This window comes from Pleurodeles waltl, chromosome 1_1 (assembly GCF_031143425.1).
Source record: "Pleurodeles waltl isolate 20211129_DDA chromosome 1_1, aPleWal1.hap1.20221129, whole genome shotgun sequence".
Lineage (NCBI taxonomy): Eukaryota > Metazoa > Chordata > Amphibia > Caudata > Salamandridae > Pleurodeles > Pleurodeles waltl.
The window spans coordinates 549,301,297-549,325,833 of NC_090436.1; the positions used below are offsets into that span (position 1 = coordinate 549,301,297).

General features: G+C 46.0%; 1 protein-coding gene across 3 annotated transcripts in view; it reads right to left on the reverse strand.

Annotated features, from left to right (window-relative positions):
• CHD1 (chromodomain helicase DNA binding protein 1) overlaps positions 1 to 24,537 on the reverse strand; it is a 1,172,453-nt gene that overhangs the window by 855,987 nt on the left and 291,929 nt on the right. For all 3 annotated transcript variants that reach the window (XM_069225994.1, XM_069225985.1, XM_069225977.1), the window contains exons 15-16: positions 9,228 to 9,416; positions 302 to 464 (exon numbers count right to left, since the gene is read on the reverse strand). In XM_069225994.1, the coding sequence (XP_069082095.1) occupies positions 302 to 464; positions 9,228 to 9,416 (352 nt within the window). The remainder of the gene's footprint in view (positions 1 to 301; positions 465 to 9,227; positions 9,417 to 24,537) is intronic.

The window sequence follows — 24,537 nt, forward strand, 5'->3', positions numbered from 1 at the left end:
ATGTGGGGAGACCTAAGAAATGAAGAAGAAGCTGGGCAACCAGAAATTGTCCATACCTCCTTCATCAGGTCTCAGGGGGCCCAGAGAGGCACTGGATCATGGTCTGTCAGAGCACTAGCTTCGAGTCTGGTTTTTCACTGATTTGACATCAGAATCAACAGAAAATGCACAGGAGTACCTGTTAGCTTAAAGATGCCACCAGGTTTCACTTTATGCACACTAGGCATGGACGACCATTATTAACATAAATAAAAGTCGATTTGACATTGTTTAAATAAGGATGGTCAAATCACTGTTTTACCTGTAACAATTCCTGTTTGTTAAACACTTCATGTTCTTCTGGTGGTTTAATGAGGTAGCAATGATTACAACACTTTTTGAGTTCCATCATGACATTCAAAAACCCTGAGGTACTGCCCTTTGAACCTTTACTCAAGGCTTTGTAGTTTCTGGTTAATATCCACCTAAAACAAAAAATATATAAAAAGAAGGGCTTTATATGCTTTGTAGGTCGAATCTGTCCTGATAAAAATTGAAAGAGACAAACATTTATCATACTGGTTAATGTAAATGAATTGCCATAAATGAAAATAAAAAGTTTATCAAAATCAGAAAAAGCTTTCATACTAGATGGCTTTATGAACACAATAAAGGACTGTATTGCACATATTAATGTTTACATTTCTATAATTATGATCACAATAAGACTAGTACTCGTGAGGAGAAAGTTTGAAACTATATTTCGGACATTTCTAGACTGGGTGGGCAGGAAAAAGAGGGACCCAGATTAAGCGCTATGTCCCAGATAGTGATACAACACTTTTAGTCAATATATTTTATTGCAAATAACCTCCTAGATATTCCATAAAAATAATCACTGTGAACGAAACAGATGGCGCTTGAGGAATTCAGAAAGATAAGCCACAGATATCAAAATCTCTTCTTCACAATGCAGGAAAAGATAACAGCACTCGGGAGAATACTTGGATTTCCAATAGTCTGAGTACTATGATCTCTTCCTGACTGGTGATGTGGGTCAACTTATGGTTAAGTTACCGTTTACATTCAAATTATATTTTCTAGATCTTAAGCAACTTTTTGAAACTATTGTTTGATGAATCTGCATTAACCTTTCCTAAACAAGTGAACTTTTTGAAACTATTGTTTGATGAATCTGCATAAACCTTTCCTAAACAATTGAACATGCATCTACAAACAAGTAAGATTCATTGATTCCAATATATATGGTAGAGATTGGTCATACCTTTTTCCCCTTCCTTGATTTGGAGGTATAATGCAGCTATCAAATGCAATACGACCTCCCTGACTATTTTCAGTGCTGGGAGTCTCGATCAGTCAGGACTTCAAAGGCACTCTACCTCAGAGGGCTAGTCTTAATTTCAAGTCTGATCCTGCTTTCAAGGCTGAGCGTCTCCTGTTAGTTAATTTGTAGTTTTTGATGGTACAAGGTACCCGAACATGCTTCGAGTTCATAAAGGGCTGTTTCAGTGTTGTGTGAAATTAATGTAGATTGTGAAGATGTCTGTTTTTTTTTTTTTGCAAGGATAAAACTGGTGTACGTTCCGCACACAACTCTTTTCTCTTACCCTTTTGCTTTTTTTTTTTTTTTTTTTACTTACCCTATTAAGTCTTGTCAAACAGAATCACTCAAAACCACATGTGCCATTATGATGTCATGAACCCACCGGTAAGCTCTCTAATGTTTTGACATTTTGACCACAAGAGCCAGGCTTGTCTGAAACTTTGAGTCAGCGGGCTTGCTTAAGCAACCAGCAGCTGTTACTGTACATATAAAAATTAAAAGAGGTATTTGCTATCATTATCTCGTGTAACACAGAGCCATTCTCATACGAACTGAGTCCTCATTCCTTTAAACAAATTTTTGAGTTTTTCAATGACACCAACAGCTCACTATGGTTTACGCAGTTCACATTATGGCATTGTGCTCACATTATGCTAGAGTAATCCCAGAATGACAATGAACATCGTAAAGAGCATGAGCACAAGGAACGTCATGAAATAATTATTGCAGACCTCTCCATTCTCAACCAAGAACCTCCCCAGCCCCTGTGCCCAACCCTGTGCATGCCCCCATGCTGACGTTCGATAATCGGCACATTCTTTCTCTGATCCCCACCCTTAACAGTGATCCTTGTCCACATATTGCCCTTTGCCTCCTATATGGTATAGCGCGGGAAATTGGTTAGTCCTGTACCTCTTCAGGGTCTTCTTTTGTGATTGGGGAAAGTCTAGGGATATCTAGATTAGGCCATTTCAGGCGATATACCAGGAGGTCCCATGCTCTGGCCTTATCAATAGACCCTTGCCCCCTTCTCACCTTCTGAAACATTACAGTGCTTTTACAATCCGCCCATCGCAGTAGGTCCTTCCTCCCTCCACTTAACCAAGCAGCCCCCCTAGGATCCTTCCAGTGCATAGTGATCTCCCTTTGCGACAGCACCACAAATTTGGTAACCTTACATCTGTTCGGATGTTGGTATCCCTCTAACAGGCATATTAATAGAGTGCATGGGATAGAACTTTGTGTGATCTCATTGATACATTCGACCACCCCTTACAGGTACTCAGCCAGATCCGGACATGTCCATACCACATGCAGCATTTCGGGTCCCTGTTCTCCACAACAGGGACAGGCCGCAGATGCTGCACAGAAGAGTAGTATCATTTTACCAGGGAAGAGATACACCTTATGCAAAAATAACAGTTGACCAACTTAAAAAGTGAGCTCCTGGACACTCTGTATACAGTGGCAAGTACTGCATTCCATAGTGCCTCAGTGATTGGTCCTCCTCCCCATTCTCCTTTAGTTACCACAGCAGCATAATGGCATCAGACCATATGGCTTAATATAAGCAAATCACTGCTTTAACATGGCCGTTTTGAGGTGCCCAAGACCTGCCAACTTCTGTGAGGAGGCTGTTCCGCTGTGCCAACACGTCAATGGGCTCACAGTGTGGCTACCACTGCTCGATGCAGGAGGAAGGGGCCCCTTGGGATATCGAATGTTGCAGAAAAAGCTTGGCAAAGGAAGAAGTTGCTGTGGAGCAAAGTTGGAGCTACCGGGGACCAGCAAGGTCCAGGAGGACTTAACCCACGGGGAGAGTCCTAGAGGGACCCTCAGCAAGGCAGAGAGTCCACAGAAGAAGAGGCAGACCCCACAGGAAACCCACTGGACGAGGAACCAGGAGTCACAGAGAAGCCCACGAAGCACAACTGGAGAAGGGTCCCACACATCGGGAGAAGCACGCAAAGGGCTGTGCGTCGCAGGAAGGAGTGCTGGGACTACACAGAGCCTGGAGATCCCTTGGAGGAGATGCCAACAAGCCTTGGTAGCTGCAAAAACGTGGTGCACGGGGATACTGTCCTGTGTGGGAAGGCAAGGGCTTACCGCCACCAAAGTTGGACAGCTTGCAGAGATGACCAAGAGGACTACTCCGGTACACCACACGTGATGCAAAATCCACGCAACTCAGGATGAGAGGAGATCCACGCTGCCAGTCATTGCAGTTGGTACCTGCGGATGCAGGGGAGTGACTCCAAGATTCCTTCTGCCGACTGAACACTTGCTGCCCTCAGAGGATGCACAGCTGTGGAAATGTTGCAGAAGCTGGAAGGAGCCGTGGAAACAATGTTGCAAGCAGAGTTTGTCGTGGATGCAGATTGTCGGTTCCTGGAGAGTCCAGTGGTCGTTCCAGTGGCTAGAAGTCGAAGAAGAGGTTGCAGAGGAGTCTTGCTGGAATCTTGCAAGCCGAATCTGAGGACCCACCTGAGAGAGGGACCCTACATAGGCCTGAAAGGGTGATTGGTCACCTAGCCAGGTGACCTCCTATCAGGAGGTGGCTTTGACATCACCTGCCTGACCTGGCCATTCAGGTGCTCCCAGAGGTCCCTGCCAATCTTGGATTCAAGATGGCAGAACCGAGGGACCCTCTGGAGGACCTCAGGGCACCACCCCTGGGATTGTGCTGGACAGGGGAGTGGTCACTCCCCTTTCCATTGTCCAGTTTCATGCCAGAGCAGGGACTGGAGGCCCCTGAAGCATTGTGGACTGGTTTATGCATGGAGGGCACCTTCAAAGCATACTTATGGCTAGGGGAGGCTTCCTCTCCCAAGCCATTTAACATCTATTTCCAAAGGGAAAGGGTGTTACCCAGCTCTCCCAAAGGAAATTCTTTATTCTGCCTTCCTAGGCTTGAGCTGTTCAAGCAGCAGGAAGGCAGAAACCTGCCTGATGGATGGCAGCAGCTTGGGCTGCCCAGAAAACCGCAGAAGGCTGGTAGGAGTAATCCTGGGGGTCCTCCAAGGAGCCACCAGAGTGCATGGAATTATACTTCCAATACTGGCAACAGTATTGGGGTGTGATTCTCCAACATGTTTGATACCAAACATGCCTAGGTCTGGAGTTACCACTACGTAGCTGAACATAGGTAGCGACCTATGTCCAGTACATGCATAAAATGGCATCCCTGCACTCACAAAATCCAGGAAAATGGAACTGGAGCTCATGAGGGCACCTCTGTTACTGCAGGGGTGCCCTCACACACAGGTACTTGCAACCTGCCCTCTGGGCTAAGACAGCCTACCATAGGGGTGGACTTATAGTGACCTGGTGCAATGACCTGTAGTGAAAATGGTGCATGCACCCTTTCACGCAGGCTGCAGTGACTTACCTATGCCACAGGCAGTGAGAGGTGGGCATGGTACTCTGAGGGGAGTGCCATGTCGACTTAGTCATTTTCTCCCCACCAGCACACACAAGCTGTGAGGAAGTGTGCATGTGCTGAGTGAGGGGTCCCCAGGGTGGCATAAGACATGCTGCAGCCCTTTGAGACCTTCCCTGGCAACAGGGCCCTTGGTACAAGGGACTTATCTGTGTACCAGGACTGTGCCAAATGTGGGAACAAAAGTACAGTTTAGGGAAAGAACACTGGTGCTGGGGCCTGGTTAGGCAATTTAAGACTACATTTTGGTTTTGTAAAACAGGAGTTACGGGGTCCATTCCTATACCCAGGCATAAATATTCTACATGTAAGGCTACCAGGGAAGATACTACAATTGCACAAGTGACTGGGTGCTGCAAAAAGATTTAGTTCAATAATGTTTTTTCTCTTTCATGCTAATCCCATATTTAAAAGGGGATTGAACTGAACAACAGACATCAAATGCAATGTTTCTGCTGTTAACCCCTTAGCTGCTGCCCCATGTCCGCCCCCCTCCCCCCCACCCAGTTCATGCTTAGGCTTTCATAACCTTTCCTCCACATAAGCTATCCATGCCAAATTTGCATCCTTTTTTCCAACATCCTAGGGATTCTAAAGGTACCCAGAGTTTGTGGGTTCCCCTGGAGGAGACCAAGAAATTAGCCAAAATACAGCTAAAATTTAGTATTTATCAGAAAAATGGGGAAAAGGGCTGTGGTTTTTTCCCTGAAAATGGCATCAGCAAAGGGTTTGCGATGCTAAAATTACCATCTTCCCAGCTTTCAGGAACAGGCAGACTTGAATCACAAAAGCACATTTTTCAACACCATTTTGGCATTTTACTGAGACATACCCCATTTAAAAAAAAAATTGTGCTTTTAGCCTCCTTCCAGGTAGTGACAGAAATGGGTGTGAAACCAATGCTGGATCCAGGACAGCTAAACATTTCTGAAAAGTAGACACAATTTTGAATTCAGCAAGGGGTCATTTGTGTAGATTCTACAAGGTTTCCCTACAGAAAATAACAGCTGAAATAAAAACAAAAATTGAAATTGAGGTGAAAAAAACAGCCTTTTGTCTTCACGTTTTACTCTAACATTTTCCTGCAATAGCCTATTTTCAAAAGTAATATACCATTACGGCTGCTGAACTCTTCTGGTTGCGGGGCTATATAGGACTTGTAGTTCATCAAGAACCATAGGTACCCAGAGCCAATAAACGAGCTGCACCTTGCAATGGGTTTTCATTGTATACTAGGTGTACAGCAATTTATTTGGTGAAATATAAAGAGTGAAAAAAAGGTATCAAGGAAACCTTTGTATTTCCAAAATGGGCACTAAATAAGGTATTGAGAAACAGTGGTTATTTGCACATCTCTGAATTCTGGGGTGTTCATATTAGCATGTGAATTGCAGGGCATTTCTAAAATAGACGTCTTTTTTACACACTGTCTGACATTTGGAAGGAAAAAATGTAGAGAAAGACAAGAGGTAGTAAAACTTGTTCTGCTATTCTGTGTTCCCCCAAGTCTTCCGATAAAAATGGTACCTCACTTGCGTGGGTAGGCCTAATGCCCACGACAGGAAACACAACATGGACACATGACATTTTCCCAAAGGAAACAGTTGTTTTTTGCAAAGTGCATAGCTGTGGATTTTGGCCTCTAGATCAGCCGGCACCTAGGGAAACCTACCAAACCCTGTGCATGTTTGAAAACTAGACACCTGGGGGAATCCAGGATGGGGTGACTTGAGGGGCTCTCACTAGGTTCTGTTACGCAGAATCCTTTTTTTGCCAAATTTTGAGGTTTACAAACACTTTTCCCTCAGATTTTGGAGCTGCAAAGGTCTGGAATCTGAGAGTAGCCACTAACTTCCTTCCACCCAGCATTCCACCAAGACTCCCAATAAAAATGTTAACTCACTTTTGTGGGGAAGCCTAGTGCCCGCGACAGGAAATGTCCCAAAACACAATGTGGACACATCACATTTTTCCCAAGAAAGCAGACTTTTTTTTGCAAAGTGCCTAGTTATGGATTTTGGCCTCTAGCTCAGCCGACACCTAGGGAAACCTAGCAAACCTACATATTTTTGGAAACTAGACACCTAGGGGAATTCAGAATGGGGTGACTAGTGGATCTCTCACCAGGATCTATTACCCAGAATCTTTTGTAAACCTCAATATCTGCCAAAAAAAAAAGAAAACACTTTTTCCTCATATTTCGGTGATAAAAAGTTCTAGAATCGGAGAGGAGACACAAGTTTCCTTCCACCCAGCATTCCCCCAAGTCTCCCGAAAAAATAGTACCTCACTTGTGTGGGTAGGTCTAGTGCACGCAACAGGAATATAACACAAGGGCCAATGTTGGTCTTTACATGAGGGCAACTGTTGATCATGGGGTGATCCATTCCTGATGCAGGCACTAGGTACAGGCACTCAAGTGGGGTAGAGTTTTCATCAGGACAGGTGGGGAAACACTGGGTGGTAGGAATTTTGTGGATCCCAGCATATTCCTGTAGTTTGTGTGATAGAAATGCAAGAAAAAATAGAGTTTTTATTCAACATTTCACCTTTGCAGGGTATTCTGGGTAAGAAAACTTTGTGGAATCCACACAAGCCACATCTCTGTGGACTCCCCCGGATGTCTAGTTTCCAGAAATGTCAGGGTTTAGTAGGTTTCCCTTTTTGGCCGCCGAGACCAAGACCAAAAACGCAGGTGCCTGCCTTACAAAACCAGGTTGTTTTGTGATAGATAATTTTGATGTCTCCACAATACAATTTGGGTGGTGGAATTTGGGGCTGAACTAAACTGGGGAGTTCCCAAGAGAGCACTCTCTCTGTGCTTGGCGCCGCATGCACCTGCTCTCTGGGTTGGGCTAACTCGCTATTGTCCCGCTGCACAGACTGTGCTTGCGAAGGGACAGCAGGACTGTCCTCATCACCTCCCTCATAATCAATGGAAGAGGTGTAATCGAGTGTGACTCCGACTGAAAAATAACTCCCAGAGTCTGCGCCATCGTCCTATCCCTCAGATGCTGTCTCACTATCTGCTGTCTCAGTCTCTGATCCTACATCAGAGCTGTCCTCCATAACCTGAGTAAGGGATTGAGCAGCAGTCATCCAAGGAGATGTCATCTCTGCTACTGGCTAAACTGTTGCTCTAAAACACTAGCCTACGTAGACAGTCACAAAATTGCTGGTGGGTGTGTGTGTGAGATACCTGCAAAAGTAGAGGTCACTTTACCTTCGCTTCTTCCCTCAATCCGCACATTCTTTCAAGACACTCAAAAAAGACACAATATTACTTCACCCTGTCCCATACCAATCGTCACAGTCTTTAGCGCCTCTAGGGCCCAGTCCAACAATCATTATTGGTGCTCCCACTCCCATGACCTCATCCTTGGATTCACTCACTACCACTCAGGAAAAATGCCCTTCATCTCTCCATAGCCCCCACCCCCAACAAATACACTTAATGTGTATTATAGTGCAGGTAATGGCTGACTTTACTAATCTACTCCGCTTTTTACATAAAATACAGATTTGATCTTTGCAGCAGGCATATAAAACTTCAGCGCTACTCTATTGCATCAAAACTGCCACTAGACAAAAGTCAGATCCTTTTGTAGCAGAAACAATCACAAGACTTACTTGACTTTTTTATTGCTGCCTATAAGCTACAGTTGAAACTCATAAGTCCCCCCAAGTGTAATCCCTGGTGTCTAGTGGGGGTTTCCTGGCCCAGTGCGATCGAGGGCAAGGAAACCCGTTTGGGAAGGCCTTGTTTGAAATAGGAGAGTCTCCCATTTCAGAGGCCTTCCCGAACAACGGGAAGGCCGTTTGGGGCTGTTTTCTCCACCGTAGCAAGAAGCAGTCGTGACCCGCACCAGGGAGGTAGTGCGGGCGTCGGCTAGTGACCGACACCCACACAGTAGGGGCTACGTTTGCAGTAAATATTCAGAAGTCCGTGCAATACATCTAGTGGATACACAAGATTAAGGAGCTTTTGGACACATTTAATAACATGCACCTATATAACTAAAATCATGATACAGGAAACTGAGTGTTAAATGAGATCAATTATCAAGTGGCTAAATCAGATTCCTACAGAGGTCAGCAGGGCTCCAAAAATCTACTCCATCTCTCGCTATGGCGAGTCATATTTGATCAGGTCGAGCTATTTTTATAACTTATGTGCCCCTTCAGGCAAGTTGACACAGAACAGGTGTTCTATTCAGTCAGAAAGTGGAGGAGCAATAAAAGACACTTAAACTTGTATGTCACATTTGCTCTTGTTGTTCACAGAGGTTAAAAGTTAGTTTGTCTTACAATTAATTTTCCTTCTGACTGCAGAGATCAAGGATTTTTTAAGGTTAACTGTCTGATTGAGAAATGAAAGGTGGCGGATGCTCAATAATATACAAGACATCATACAAAGTAGTACATAGGTAAAACAGTGACATATCTGTACACTTCACTACTTACTTGTAATACTGTTTCTGTAGCGCACTCATCTCTACTCTCAAAATTTGTTCTACTTTAGCAGGTAGAGATTTTTCCACGTCTTTCTTGACTCTTCGTATTAGGAATGGCTCAAGTTCCCTGTGAAGACTTGCATAACCATACTCTCTTCCTTTTCCATGTTCTTCTTCAAAATTTTCCCAGGAACAAAACCTAATAGTACAGACAAATTCGATTTTGAAAACATTTTTATATAATCACTTTAATTTCTTTCTGAAGCAATAATAAATATAAAGGGCAATTTTCTTTATCATACAAGATATACCTTTAGCAAGTACTCACCACAGATTTAGTTGGCTATGTCCTCCAAATGCCAAGCAACAAATTCTTAAACAGCAAGCTATTTACTTGCAACAACAATGTTTCATCAACAGTCTTATTTTTGTAGGTGTGGGTGAAATTGTACCTTTCAATTTCAAGTTGGAGTACTACACCCTTCACAAAGATGGGTTAAGCTGTGCGTCATCAACCACCTATTTCCTGCAGCCAGGAAACATTTAGATGGGATATCAGATTTGAGGGAATTGTATTCAATGCTGTTACCAAGGCTATTTTCAGCCCTGGAGGTTGCAGGGCTGCCAACTGGCAGCTGTATATCACATGCATATCTACTGCACTCACAGTAGCACAGACAGAACGTAACTCGGAAGCCAGCAAGGAGACATTAAGATGCACTCTTCACCATGAGCGGCAGCACAAATGTTCCCCACTTTCATGCAGGGAATCTTTTTCACTTTTTTTTTTTTTTTTATTACAATTCACACTTTGGAAAGTTGGCAAGGTTTACAAAAATATGCAATGTCAAATTGTGAAGCATTTAGCTTTGCACTACACAAATCCAAAATGTAAGTCTTCCATTATGCACAAGCAAAGGAGATCACTTTTGTTTATACTTTTAGAGGGTAAAAGCAAGGAAAAACTACCTCTGCCTCCCTCTAGTACTTCAGCGCCAACGGACCACCATGATAAAGAATACTCAACTTACCAAATTATAATAACCATAACATAAACAGAACCTACATCTCATCCCAGTGTGGGCTTCTTGAAACAATTTGGCACGAGTAAAGACATTCCAGAGGAAGAGAGGCTGGAAAGTTCACATGGTGACTGATTACTTACCCTCAATGTGTGAATCTCCCATTCAGATACAGGCTCTGCATTAAACAATATTAATGTACATCTACAATGAGAGTACAGACAACTGAAGGAAGCAAATCAACAAAGAGAGGTCAACGTTAAGCTAGTTAACAAAATCAAGTAGCTCAATGTTCAAAAACCCTTGATATCAATATCACCAACCACAGGTCAACTTCAATGCTGCAGTATTCAAGATATCCACTACATAACAGCAAACATAAAAACTAGAGAGATTCATTTCACTATGTTAATAATAATGTGTTTTGAAATAATGCACGTGTGCATAAATATTATTTTTACAGATATAAGGGGTAAAGTACTACTACAGTGGTTCCAATAAACATGAAGTTATGGTCACCTGAAGTGGTGGATGTCATAACTGTGCTGCCTATACACATGATGTCTGCATACCTTAATTCCGTTTCACAAAGGCAGGTAAAAAGTGCACATAAGAAGCAACAATTAGATAACACATACAGCATCTAAATCAATCATTTTCAAAGAGTGGTGGTGAGATGCTGATTATCTTCAGAAAGATATGTATGCCTCTGATGAAAAAGGTTACTTACCTTGTACCCATCTGTTTGTAGCTTGCAGTGCTGCAGATTCACATGCATTACACACTCCTGCCAAATAATGAGTGCTGACTCAGCAAGATTTTTTTTCTTCAATGAATTTTTCAGTCTTAGGATCTCTCAGTGGGTACAAGACTTTGCATTTGTTGGACTACTCAGCCAATACCTGATCACACGACAAATTCCAAAAATTGTCATTAGAAATTGATTTTTGCAATTTGAGCTATTTTTTTAATTTTTAAAAGTCCTGCTAGAGCCTTGTGTTAGTCCCTGTTAGCATTTCTTTTAGAGTTTAAAAGTTTTGTGAAAGTTTGAATTAAGTTCTAGAGATAGTTTTAGATTCTTAAAAAGTATTCCAACTTTTAGAAACATAATGCCTGGTGCAGATGAGAATGTGGTGGAACTCGACCTCACACCTTACCTCCATCTTAAGATGAGGGAGCTAAGGTCTCTCTGCAAAATAAAGAAAATCCCAATTGGCTTAAGACCCTCCAAACAACAGCTCCAGGAGCTTTTGGCAGAGTTTGAAAAAGCCAACCCCTCTGAGGATGACAACCCAGAGGATGATGATAGTGACCTGGAGGAGAATTCACGCCTCCCAATCCTAATTATGGAGATCAGGGACCCTCAATCCCTGATCCCAACTGTGATAGTCAGAGATGCTGCTTCCCTCACAGGAGGGGCCAGCACCTCTGAAGTCACTGAGGATAGCCTCAGTGAAGATGACCTCCTGTTAGCCAGGATGGTCAAAAGATTGGCTTTGGAGAGACAGCTCCTAGCCATAGAAAGGGAAAGACAAGAGATGGGTTTTGGTCCCATCCATGGTGGCAGCAACTTAAATAGGGTCAGAGATTCTCCTGACATGTTGAAAATCCCTAAAGGGATTGTAACTAAATATGAAGATGGTGATGACATCACCAAATGGTTCACAGCTTTTGAGAGGGCTTGTGCAACCAAAAAAGTAAACAGACCTCACTGGGGTGCTCTCCTTTGGGAAATGATCACTGGAAAGTGTAGGGATAGACTCCTCACACTCTCTGGAAAAGATGCAGAAGCTTATGACCTCATGAAGGGAACCCTGATTGAGGGCTTTGGATTCTCCACTGAGGAGTATAGAATTAGATTCAGGGCGGCTCAAAAAACCTCGAGCCAGTCCTGGGTTGATTTTGTGGACTACTCAGTGAAAACACTGGATGGTTGGATTCAAGGCAGTGGTGTAAATGATTATGATGGGCTGTAAAATTTATTTGTTAAAGAACACCTATTAAGTAATTGTTCAAATGATAAACTGCATCAGCATCTGGTAGACCTAGGACCAATTTCTCCCCAAGAATTGGGAAAGAAGGCGGACCATTGGGTCAAGACTAGGGTGACCAAGACTTCCACAGGGGGTGACCAAAAGAAAGGGGTCACAAAGCCTCCCCAGGGGAAGAGTGTTGAGACATCCAAAAACAAATATAGTAAAGAGTCTTCTTCAGGCCCCCAAAAACCTGCACAGGAGGGTGGGCCCAGAGCCTCTTCACAAAACAATTTTGGGTACAAGGGTAAAAACTTTGATCCCAAAAAGGCCTGGTGTCGTAGCTGTAATCAGCCTGGACACCAAACTGGAGACAAGGCCTGTCCCAAGAAAAGTACCACTTCTAACTCCACTCCAGCTAACACAGGAATGGCTAGTCTCCAAGTGGGATCAACAGTGTGCCCAGAGCAAATCAGGTCTCTGAGGGTGGGGTAGATTTAGCTACACTGGCTGCCTGGCCTCCTAACATGCAAAAATACAGGCAGCAGCTCTTAATTAACGGGACAAGTGTAGAAGGCCTGAGGTATACAGGTGCCAGTGTCACCATGGTGACAGAGAAACTGGTTTCCCCTGGTCAATACCTGGCTGGACAAACTTATCCAGTCACCAACGCTGACAATCAGACTAAAGTACATCCCATGGCTATGGTAACTTTAGAGTGGGGAGGGGTCAATGACCTGAAACAGGTGGTGGTCTCCTCAAATATCCCAGTAGACTGTTTGCTTGGAAATGACCTGGAGTCCTCAGCATGGGCTGAGGTAGAATTGAAAACCCATGCAGCCATGCTGGGTATCCCTGAACTGGTGTGTGTCAAGACAAGGGCACAGTGCAAGGCTCAGGGTGAAAAAGTAGAGCTGGAGCCTGGAAAAACGGCCCAGCCTACCAAGAGAAAAGGAAAGACAACTGGGAAACCAGCTGCAACACAACAACAAAAAGAGAACCTCTCTTCTCAGGAAGAAGTTCTACCCTCTGAGGGAACAGAGCCTATGGAGTTAGAACCTTATCAGGTTGAGCTCTTAGGCCCAGGGGGAACCCTCAAGGGAGCAGTTGTGTAAGGGGCAGGAAACCTGTCCCTCTCTTGAAGGCCTTAGGCAGCAAGCTGCTGAAGAGTCCAATGGCAAGAAAACTGGAACACATAGGGTCTATTGGGAAGATGGACTCCTTTACACTGAGGCAAGAGATCCCAAACCTGGTGCCACTAGGAGAGTGGTAGTGCCTCAGGAGTTTAGAGAGTTCATACTGACCTTAGCCCATGATATTCCTCTTGCTGGGCATTTGGGACAAACCAAGACATGGGAGAGACTAGTCAACCACTTCTACTGGCCCAACATGTCCCAGAAAGTCAAGGAGTTTTGTGTCTCCTGTACCACCTGTCAAGCCAGTGGTAAGACAGATAGACACCCAAAGGCCCCCCTCATTCCACTTCCAGTGGTGGGGGTACCCTTTGAAAGAGTGGGTGTGGACATAGTGGGTCCACTTGAACCTCCCACAGCCTCAGGGAATATGTACATACTAGTAGTAGTGGATCATGCTACTAGATACCCTGAAGCTATTCCCCTTAGGTCGACTACTGCCCCTGCAGTAGCCAAGGCCCTCATTGGTATTTTTACCAGAGTGGGTTTTCCTAAGGAGGTGGTGTCTGACAGACGTACCAACTTCATGTCAGCATACCTGAAACACATGTGGAATGAGTGTGGAGTGACTTATAAATTCACTACCCCCTACCATCCACAAACTAATGGCCTTGTTGAGAGATTCAACAAGACATTAAAAGGCATGATCATGGGGCTCCCTGAAAAACTCAAAAGGAGATGGGATGTCCTCTTGCCATGTCTGCTTTTCGCTTACAGAGAGGTGCCTCAGAAGGGAGTAGGGTTCTCACCCTTTGAACTTCTGTTTGGCCACCCTGTAAGGGGACCACTAGCTCTTGTGAAAGAAGGCTGGGAGAGACTTCTTCATGAGCCTAAACAAGACATAGTGGACTATGTACTTGGCCTACGTTCAAGGATGGCAGAGTACATAGAAAAAGCAAGTAAAAACCTTGAGGCCAGCCAACAGCTCCAGAAGTTTTGGTATGACCAAAAGGCTGCAATGGTTGAATTTCAACCAGGGCAGAAAGTCTGGGTTTTGGAGCCTGTGGCTCCCAGGGCACTTCAGGACAAATGGAGTGGCCCTTACCCAGTGCTAGAGAAGAAGAGTCAGGTCACCTACCTGGTGGACCTAGGCACTAGCAGGAGCCCCAAGAGGGTGATCCATGTGAACCGCCTTAAGCTCTTCCATGATAGGGCTGATGTGAATCTGTTGATGGCAACAGATGAGGACCAGGAAGCTGAGAGTGAACCTCTCCCTGATCTCCTCTCATCAAACCCTAAAGATGGTTCAGTAGATGGAGTGATCTATTCAGACACCCTCTCTAGCCAACAGCAATCTGATTGTAGGAAGGTCCTGCAACAGCTTGCTGAGCTCTTTTCCCTAACCCCTGGTCAGACCCACCTGTGTACCCATGATGTGGACACAGGAGACAGCATGCTTGTCAAAAACAAAATATTCAGACAGTCTGACCAAGTTAAGGAAAGCATCAAGGTGGAAGTCCTCAAGATGCTGGAATTGGGAGTGATTGAGCACTCTGACAGCCCCTGGGCTAGCCCAGTGGTCTTAGTCCCCAAACCTCACACCAAAGATGGAAAGAGAGAGAGATGAGGTTTTGTGTGGACTACAGAGGACTTAATTCTGTCACCAAGACAGATGCCCATCCCAGTCCAAGGGCTGATGAACTGATTGATAAATTAGGTGCTGCCAAATTCTTAAGTACCTTTGACTTAACAGCAGGGTACTGGCAAATCTAAATGGCACCAGGAGCAAAAGAAAAGACAGCATTCTCCACACCTGATGGGCATTATCAGTTTACTGTTATGCCCTTTGGTTTAAAGAATGACCCTGCCACCTTCCAAAGGTTGGTGAATCAAGTCCTTGCTGGCTTGGAGTCCTTTAGTGCAGCTTATCTTGACGATATTGCTGTCTTTAGCTCCAGCTGGCAGGATCACCTGGTCCACCTGAAGAAGGTTTTGAAGGCTCTGCAAACAGCAGGCCTCTCTATCAAGGCATCCAAATGCCAGATAGGGCAGGGAACTGTGGTTTACTTGGGACACCTTGTAGGTGGAAGCCAAGTTCAACCACTCCAGCCTAAGATCCAGACTATTCTGTACTGGGCAGCTCCAAAAACCCAGACTCAAGTCAGGGCATTCCTTGGCTTAACTGGGTATTACAGGAGGTTTGTGAAGGGATATGGATCCATAGTGACAGCCCTCACAGAACTTACCTCCAAGAAAATGCCCAAGAATGTAAACTGGAATGTAGAATGCCAACAGGCCTTTGACACCCTGAAACAAGCAATGTGCACAGCACCAGTTCTAAAAGCTCCAGATTACTCCAAGCAGTTCATTGTGCAGACAGATGCCTCTGAACATGGGATAGGGGCAGTTTTGTCCCAAACAAATGATGATGGCCTTGACCAGCCTGTTGCTTTCATTAGCAGGAGGTTACTCCCCAGGGAGCAGCGTTGGAGTGCCATTGAGAGGGAGGCCTTTGCTGTGGTTTGGTCCCTGAAGAAGCTGAGACCATACCTCTTTGGTACTCACTTTGTAGTTCAAACTGACCACAGACCTCTCAGATGGCTGATGCAAATGAAAGGTGAAAATCCAAAACTGTTGAGGTGGTCCATCTCTCTACAGGGAATGGACTTTATAGTGGAACACAGACCTGGGACTGCCCATGCCAATGCAGATGGCCTTTCCAGGTCCTTCCACTTAGAAAATGAAGACTCTCTTGGGAAAGGTTAGTCTCATCCTCTTTCGTTTGGGGGGGGGGGGTTGTGTAAGGAAATGCCTCCTTGGCATGGTTACCCCCTAAGGTACCAAGGGCCGTGATGCCAGGGAAGGTCTCTAAGGGCTGCAGCATATCTTATGCCACCCTGGGGACCCCTCACTCAGCACAGACACACTGCTTGCCAGCTTGTGTGTGCTGGTGTGGACAAAACGAGTAAGTCGCATGGCACTCCCCTCAGGGTGCCATGCCAACCTCACACTGCCTATGCAGTATAGATAAGTCACCCCTCTAGCAGGCCTTACAGCCCTAAGGCAGGGTGCACTATACCATAGGTGAGGGCACCAGTGCATGAGCACTGTGCCCCTACAGTGTCTAAGCAAAACATTAGACATTGTAAGTGCAGGGTAGCCATAAGAGTATATGGTCTGGGAGTCTGTCATGCACGAACTCCACAGCACCATAATGGCTACACTGAAAACTGGGAAGTTTGGTATCAAACTTCTCAGCACAATAAATGCACACTGATGCCAGTGTACATTTTATTGTAACATACACCCCAGAGGGCACCTTAGAGGTGCCCCCTGAAACCTTAACCAACTACCCGTGTAGGCTGACTGGTTTTAGCAGCCTGCCACACTTGAGACATGTTGCTGGCCACATGGGGAGAGTGCCTTTGTCACTCTGTGGCTAGTAACAAAGCCTGTACTGGGTGGAGGTGCTTCACACCTCCCCCTGCAGGAACTGTAACACCTGGCGGTGAGCCTCAAAGGCTCACCCCCTTTGTTACAGCACCACAGGGCACTCCAGCTAGTGGAGTTGCCCACCCCCTCTGGCCACGGCCCCACTTTTGGCAGCAAGGCCGGAGGAGATAATGAGAATAACAAGGAGGAGTCACTGGCCAGTCAGGACAGCCCCTAAGGTGTCCTGAGCTGAGGTGAGGTTGGGATTCCCCCAATAGGGATAGGAATGTGACCCCCCTCCCCTTGGGAGGAGGCACAAAGAGGGTGTACCCACCCTCAGGGCTAGTAGCCATTGGCTACTAACCCCCCAGACCTAAACACGCCCTTAAATTTAGTATTTAAGGGCTCCCCATAACCTAGGAACTCAGATTCCTGCAACCTAAGAAGAAGAGGACTGCTGAGCTGAAAAACCCTGCAGAGAAGACGGAGACACCAACTGCTTTGGCCCCAGCTCTACCGGCCTGTCTCCCCACTTCTAAAGACACTGCTCCAGCGACGCTTTACCCAGGACCAGCGACCTCTGAATCCTCAGAGGACTGCCCTGCTCTAGAAGGACCAAGAAACTCCTGAGGACAGCGGCTCTGTTCACCCAAGACTGCAACTTTGTTTCAAAGAAGCAACTTCAAGACAACTGCGTTTCCCGCCGGAAGCGTGAGACTTGCTACCCTGCACCCGACGCCCCCGGCTCGACTTGTGGAGAAACAACACTTCAGGGAGGACTCCCCGGCGACTACGAGACTGTGAGTAGCCAGAGTTGCCCCCACAGCGACGCCTGCAGAGGGAATCCTGAGGCTCCCCCTGACCGCGACTGCCTGCTTCCCAGATCCCGACGCCTGGTAAAGACTCTGCACCCGCAGCCCCCAGGGCCTGAAAGATCAGAACTCCAGTGCAGGAGTGACCCCCAGGAGGCCCTCTCCCTTGCCCAGGTGGTGGCTACCCCGAGGAGCCCCTCCCCTTGCCTGCATCGCTGAAGAGACCCCTTGGTCTCCCATTGATTTACATTGGAAACCCGATGTGTGTTTGCACACTGCACCCGGCTGCCCCCGTGCTGCTGAGGGTGTATTTTCTGTGCTAACTTGTGTCCCCCACGGTGCCCTACAAAACCCCCCTGGTCTGCCCTCCGAAGACGCAGGTACGTACCTGCTGGCAGACTGGAACCGGGGCACCCCCTTCTCCATTGAAGCCTATGCGTTTTTGGGCACCACTTTGAACTCTGCACCTGACCAATTTATTTGAAAAGTATATATGCTATTGTGATTATTCAAAGTTCCTAAAGTACCTACCTGCAATACCTTTCATTTGAAGTATTACATGTAAAAGTTGAACCTGTGGTTCTTAAAATAAACTAAGAAAATATATTTTTCTATACAAAATCCTATTGGCCTGGAATTGTCTCGGAGTGTGTGTTCCTCATTTATTGCTTGTGTGTGTACAACAAATGCTTAACACTACTCCTTTGATAAGCCTACTGCTCAACCACACTACCACAAAATAGAGCATTAGTATTATCTCTTTTTGCCACTATCTTAACTCTAAGGGGAATCCTTGGACTCTGTGCATACTATTCCTTACTTTGAAATAGTACATACAGAGCCAACTTCCTACACTCCCTTAGTCCTCAATGCACCAGGACAAAGACTACACCTCAGATTGCTTTAACCCCAGTAACGTAAGTGAAGTGTAATGTATGTTCAGCATTAACAGGAAAAGTGACAAACATCCAAATCATCTCTCATTTCTGGGATGATGGGAGGGCTCATGTGAATCTATAGCACTGCAAGCTACAAACAGATGGCTACAGGGTAACATCTTCCGTTTGTAGCATGTGCTGCTGCAGATACACATGCTTTGAATAGAATATACAGCAGTGCCACATGTAAGCAGTGCCTAGTAAGCAGATGATGAAGATGTTTGAAACTGGATTCCTAAAACAGTTTGGCCAAGAAAGTCTTTTCACGAGATTGAACACAGTGGAAAGGCCTCTTTTTTCACAGTCAGACCCAAACTTTACTAATAAATGAGTTACTTACCTTCAGTAAAGCATTATCTGATCAAGACAATATGTAGCTCCAGATTCCTTATATTTGAATTTCCCAGGCTTCAGGCTGGATTCGGAAACTAGTCTGAGCAGTACCCCTGCACGTAGTCGGGTGGCTTTGTTTGGTTTCGCGCGCCGGAAGTGTTGTCGTAGTCACCTATGTAGACGCCATCCAGGGGTGCGGACGTCAGTTACTTTTCCTGATTTTTCACGCTAGAAGCGCAGTCATGAAGTGAACTGACGAGTGTGTGTCAAAACAAACCGGAAAGGGGAACAACCCTAGCCCTAGAAATCTGTCTGCAAAACGGGAAGGCAAGGGTGGGTCTGTCAGAAATCTACAGCTAGATATTGTCTCTACCAGATATTATGTAACCGAAGTAAAGTAACTTGTCCATCTGATAGAGACTTCTAGTTGCGGATGATTAACCTTTGAACAGATATTCAAGCCATAACCTCCTGGAGGTGGGCTGTGGACAAGTTTTCTAAACTAGAAAATCCTGCAGGACCAAACAGGTGAAATGCCCACCCCCATGGACCTGACTGTCCGGGCAGAAGTGTTTGGCAAAGGTGTGCAGGGAAGCCCAAATTGCTGCCTGGTGGATGTCCAGGACTGGGACTCCACAAGCTAACGCCATGGTCGCAGCTTTCATCTGTTGGAATGGGTCCTTAAGCTGCCAGGAGGCTGCTTTTTACCCACAGGGTAGCAGATCTTGATACTTAGAGTGACCCAGTGCGAAAGATTTGTTTCTGTACTGCCCAACCTATTTTAGCTACAACCTACCCCACAAAGAGTTGGTTGTCCACCCAGAACTCTTTCGTGTGGTCAAAGTAGAACGACAACACACTTTTTGGGTCCAGATGATAGAGTTGCTCCTCTTCTTTAGAGTGATGTGGGGGAAGAGTAAAAGATGGGCAGGGTGACACACTGTCTCACACGGAAAGAGGCCAGTGTGCGAAGCATCATCCTGTCAGGGAGCACAATAAGGTAGTTAGGCTTGGATGATAAAGCCTGCAGCTTACTCCTCTTTCAGCAAGATGTTGCTGTCACTAGAAAGACTATCTTGATGGTAAGCAGCCAGGTGGGACAATTGTGTAGTGGCTCGAAAGGAGCACACAAGAACATGAGAACTAGGTTCAGGTCCAATGAAGGCATGATGAAGGATGATGGAGCAAACATACGTACAAGCCCCTTCAAAAAACTATTGACAATAGGGGACTTAAATAAACAAGGTTGGTCAGGCAGCCGCAGGAAGGCGGACAGAGCAGAAAGATAAGCCTTGAGAGTGCCCCGGGCAGAGCCCTGCTGGGCAAGGGTATGAACGAAGATTAAATTAGAAAGCGAGGCAGAAAGTGTTATTTTCTGTACACTATTTTACAATTTTTTGCGAACAGCAGTGTAGGAACCTGCCCCTTTATGTGGTATGTGAATACTGTGTAAAGGGTTAAGAGTTTCCCCGGTGAGTGGACAGGGCCTGTTATGACATCCCAAAGTGGTCTATTTAAAGGTAGTGTGGTCGAGCAGCCTTAGGCTTAACACAGAGGAGTGCAAGACATCTACAAATAAACACAATATTCAATAAATGAGATGCACGACTCAAAAAGGAGATCCACACCAATTTATAAAAATAGCAAGTATCTTTATATATGTTTAGGCAAGAGAAAAATCGTTCAGGTAAGGTCGTTTTTAAATAGGAATTCTTTTCACTTTAAGAAGAGGACACAGTGGAATTTCTGAGTTCTGCAATGTTATCCTGTGGAAGAAGAACAAGTTGTGCAAACAGGTATAGTAGAGAGGATTACAATTTCCAGGAGTTAGGGCGAGTAGTGGGCAAGGACCAAGGCAGCACCAGCAGTACACCCTCAGTAACATAGGGGTGTCTGGGTGCAGAGTGCAAAACAGCGATGGGTGCCCAATGGGTTCCAATGGAGATTGGTCACTGTGAACAGAGGCTGCAGGCTCTGGTCAGGAGGCCAGTCGGCTGAACCAACAGCAGGGCTCAGACCTCACGATGCTTGTGCACAGGTAGGCACCTTTGGTCCTGTTCTCCACAGCTCAGAGGTGCCGGAATCAGAGAGGTCCTTAGGTGTTGATTTTTTTTTTTACTGGAGTGGTGGTGGTGGAGAAGGCTGCATGCAGGGGTTCTAGTCAGCGTCAGAATCCATGAGGGGTGAAACCACAATTGTCTCGGACTCAGGAGGCTCTCTATATACTATCTCAAAGTGAGAGATAGTGTGTGCGCACAGAGTCCAAAGGCTTCCCCTTAGAGGTTGATAGTGGATAAATTAGATAATACCAATGCTCTATTTTGTGGTAGTGTGGTCGAGCAGCAGGCTTATCAGAGGGTAGTGTTAAGCATTTGTTGTAGACAGACAGGCAATAGAGGAACACACACTCACAGACTTCACCCCAGGCCAATAGTTTTTATATAGAAAAATATATTTTCTTAATTTATTTTAGAACCACAAGATTCAAGATTTGAGGTAAGTACATAAAATGCAAGGTACTTCACACAGGTAAATAGGGAACTTTGATTTAAAACAGTAGTACACACCGTTTTGGTTAAAATGGCAATAAGCTATTTTTAAAGTGGACACAGTACAAAAATCAACAGTTCCTGGGGGAGGTAAGTTTGGGTAGTTTCTGCAGGTAAGTAAAGCACTTACACAGTCAGTCTCCTGGGCATAGGCAGCCCACTGTTGGGGGTTCAAGTCAACCCCAAAGCCATAGCACCAGCAACACAGGGCCGGTCAGGTGCAGAGGTCAAAGGAGGACCCAAAACACATAGGCGCCTATGAAGGACGGAGTGCTCCGGTCCTAGTCTGCTTACAGGTAAGTATCTGCGTCCTCGGGGAGCAGAACAGCGGGCTTTTGTAGAGCACTGGTGGACACACACACAAGCACACAAAACACACCCTCAGCGGCACAGGGGCGGCCAGGTGCAGTGTGCAAAGTAGGCGTCTGGTTTGCTATTGAAAGCAGTGGAGGGACCTGGGGGTCACTTAGGCGATGCAGGCAGGGCGCAGAGGGGGCTTCTCGGGCCAGCCGCCGACTGGGCTAGGATGAGGGCCGCCTGCTAGTCATTCCTGCACTGGTAGGTGGTTCCTATCGGTCCTGGGGGCTGTGGGTGCAGTGCTTGGTCCAGGCATCAGGTTCTTTGTTACCAGGCAGCCGCGGTCAGGGGGAGCCTCTGGATCCTTTCTGCAAGTGTCACTGTTGGGGTGCAGGGAGGTCGAATCAGGGTACTCACGTCGTCACAGTCACCTGGGAGTCCTATCTAGGGTGTTGGTTCGCCTGAACTCGATCCAGGGGCGTCTGGTGCAGAGTGAGAAGTCTCACGCTTCCGGCGGGAAGAGAGTTCTTTAAAAGCTGCTTTAAAGTTGCAAAGTTGTTGCAGGTTCTGAAAAGTGCCGCTGTTGCCAGGAGTTTCTTGGTCCTTTAGGTTCAGGGCAGTCCTCTGAGTCCTCAAAGGTCGCTGGTCTCAGTCGGATGCGTCGCTGCGCAGGTTCTTGGAGTCTGGAGACAGGCTGGTAGGGCTGGGGCCAAGTCAGTTGGTGTCTCCGTCGTCTCTGCGGGGCTTTCAGGTCAGCAGTCCTTCTTTCTTCAGGTTGCAGGAATCTGATTTCCGGGGTTCAGGGTCGGACCTAAATACTGAATTTAGGGGGGTGTTGGGGCTGGAGGGCAGTAGCCAATGGCTACTGCCTTTGAAGGTGGCTACACCCTCCTTGTGCCTCCTCCCTGAGGGGAGGGGGGAACATCCTTATTCCTATTGGGGGAATCCTCTAAAACCAAGATGGACTATTTCTGAAGCCAGTGGTCACCTCAGCTCAGCTCAGGGCACCTAGGGGCTGTCGTGACTGGTAGGTGACTTCTCCATGTTTTTCTCATTATCTCCTCTGGACTTGCCACCAAAAGTGGAGGCTGTGTCCGGGGGGGCGGGCATCTTCACTAGCTGGAGTGCCCTGGGGCATTGTAACACGAAGCCTGAGCATTTGAGGCTCACTGCTAGGTGTTACAGTTCCTGCAGGGGGGAGGTGTGAAGCACCTCCACCCAGAGCAGGCTTTGTTTCTGGCCTCAGAGGGCACAAAGGCCCTTACCCCAGGGGGTCAGAAACTCGTCTCTCAGCAGCAGGCTGGCACAGACCAGTCAGTCCAGCACTGAAGGATTGGGTAAAATACAGGGGGCATCTCTAAGATGCCCTCTGTGTGCATTTGTAATAAATCCAGCACTGGCATCAGTGTCGGTTTATTATTCTGAGAAGTTTGATAGCGAACTTCCCAGTCCTCAGTGTAGCCATTATGGAGCTGTGTAGTTTGTTTTGACAAACTCCCAGACCATATACTTAATATGGCCACACTGTACTTTCAATGTCTAGGAATGGACTTAGACATTGTAGGGGCATATTTCTCATGCAGCGATGCCCTCACCTGTGGTATAGTGCACCCTGCCTTATTGGCCTGGAGTTAAGTCTTTGAGTGTGTGTTCCTCATTTATTGCCTATGTGTGCACAACAAATGCTTAACACTACCCCCCTCATAAGCCTACTGCTCTACCACACTACTACAAAATAGAGCATTAGTAGTATCTAATTTTGCCACTATCAACCTCTAGGGGGAACCCTTGGACTCTGTGCACATTATCTCTCACTTTGAGATAGTATATACAGAGCCAACGTCATACAGGTATAGTATATACAGAGCAAGCCTACTACACTGGTTGATCAGTGGTGGGGTCTATGGCTTTGCATTTACTGGACTACTCAGTTAACATCTGATGACACAACTATGTTCCAAATTTTAAAAGCCTTGCTAGGGCCTTGGGTAAGTCCCCCTTAGCATTTTTCTGTTAAGTTTTAAACGTTTCTATACTTAGGGATTAAGTAACTAGAAGTATTCTTAGTTCCTAAAAGAAATCCACAACCTTAGTAACATAATAAACAGCTCAGAGGACATGGTTGTCGAGCTTGACCTGATCCCTTACCTCCATCTCAAGATTAGAGAGCTAAGGCCTCTCTGCAGTCTAAAAAAGATTAAAACTAGTTCCAAGCCTACCAAGGACCAGCTCCAGGACCTCTTAGCAGAGTACACAAAGGAACATCCTGCTGAGAAGGATGATCTCCACTCAAATGGGAAAGACGTTAGGGATCAGGAGGATAACCTCCCACCTCCTAACCTAACTAGGGGGGCAGTGCCTCTGTGCCCTTGTTCCCAAGGATACTACCCACAGCCCCTAGACCTCACAAATGTGGGTCAGATTGTACTGGGCCCACTGAGGACAGCCTCAGTGAAGAGGACGGCCTTTAGCAAGGTTGGCCAAAAGCACAGCTTTGAATGCTAGACTCCTAGCTATAGAGAGGGAGAGCAGAAATGGGTTTAGCATACATTAATGGTGGCAGCCACTTAATAACTAGGGACAGAGAGCAATCTTGTGTCCCTAAAATCCCCAAAAGTGACTGTCCAAGTAGAAGGATGGTGATGACATTGAGAGAGCGTAGCTTATGTAATCTATATTAGCATGAAATGTTTATGAACTAATGTATAATAATGCCGCATAGAAACTGTATTAACCTGTTTTGCTAAAACGTGCACTTGAAACGTGACCACGGGGAGTGGCCGCCAATGTATACGGGGACTAATGAAAATAACAAATGTTTATGAAATATT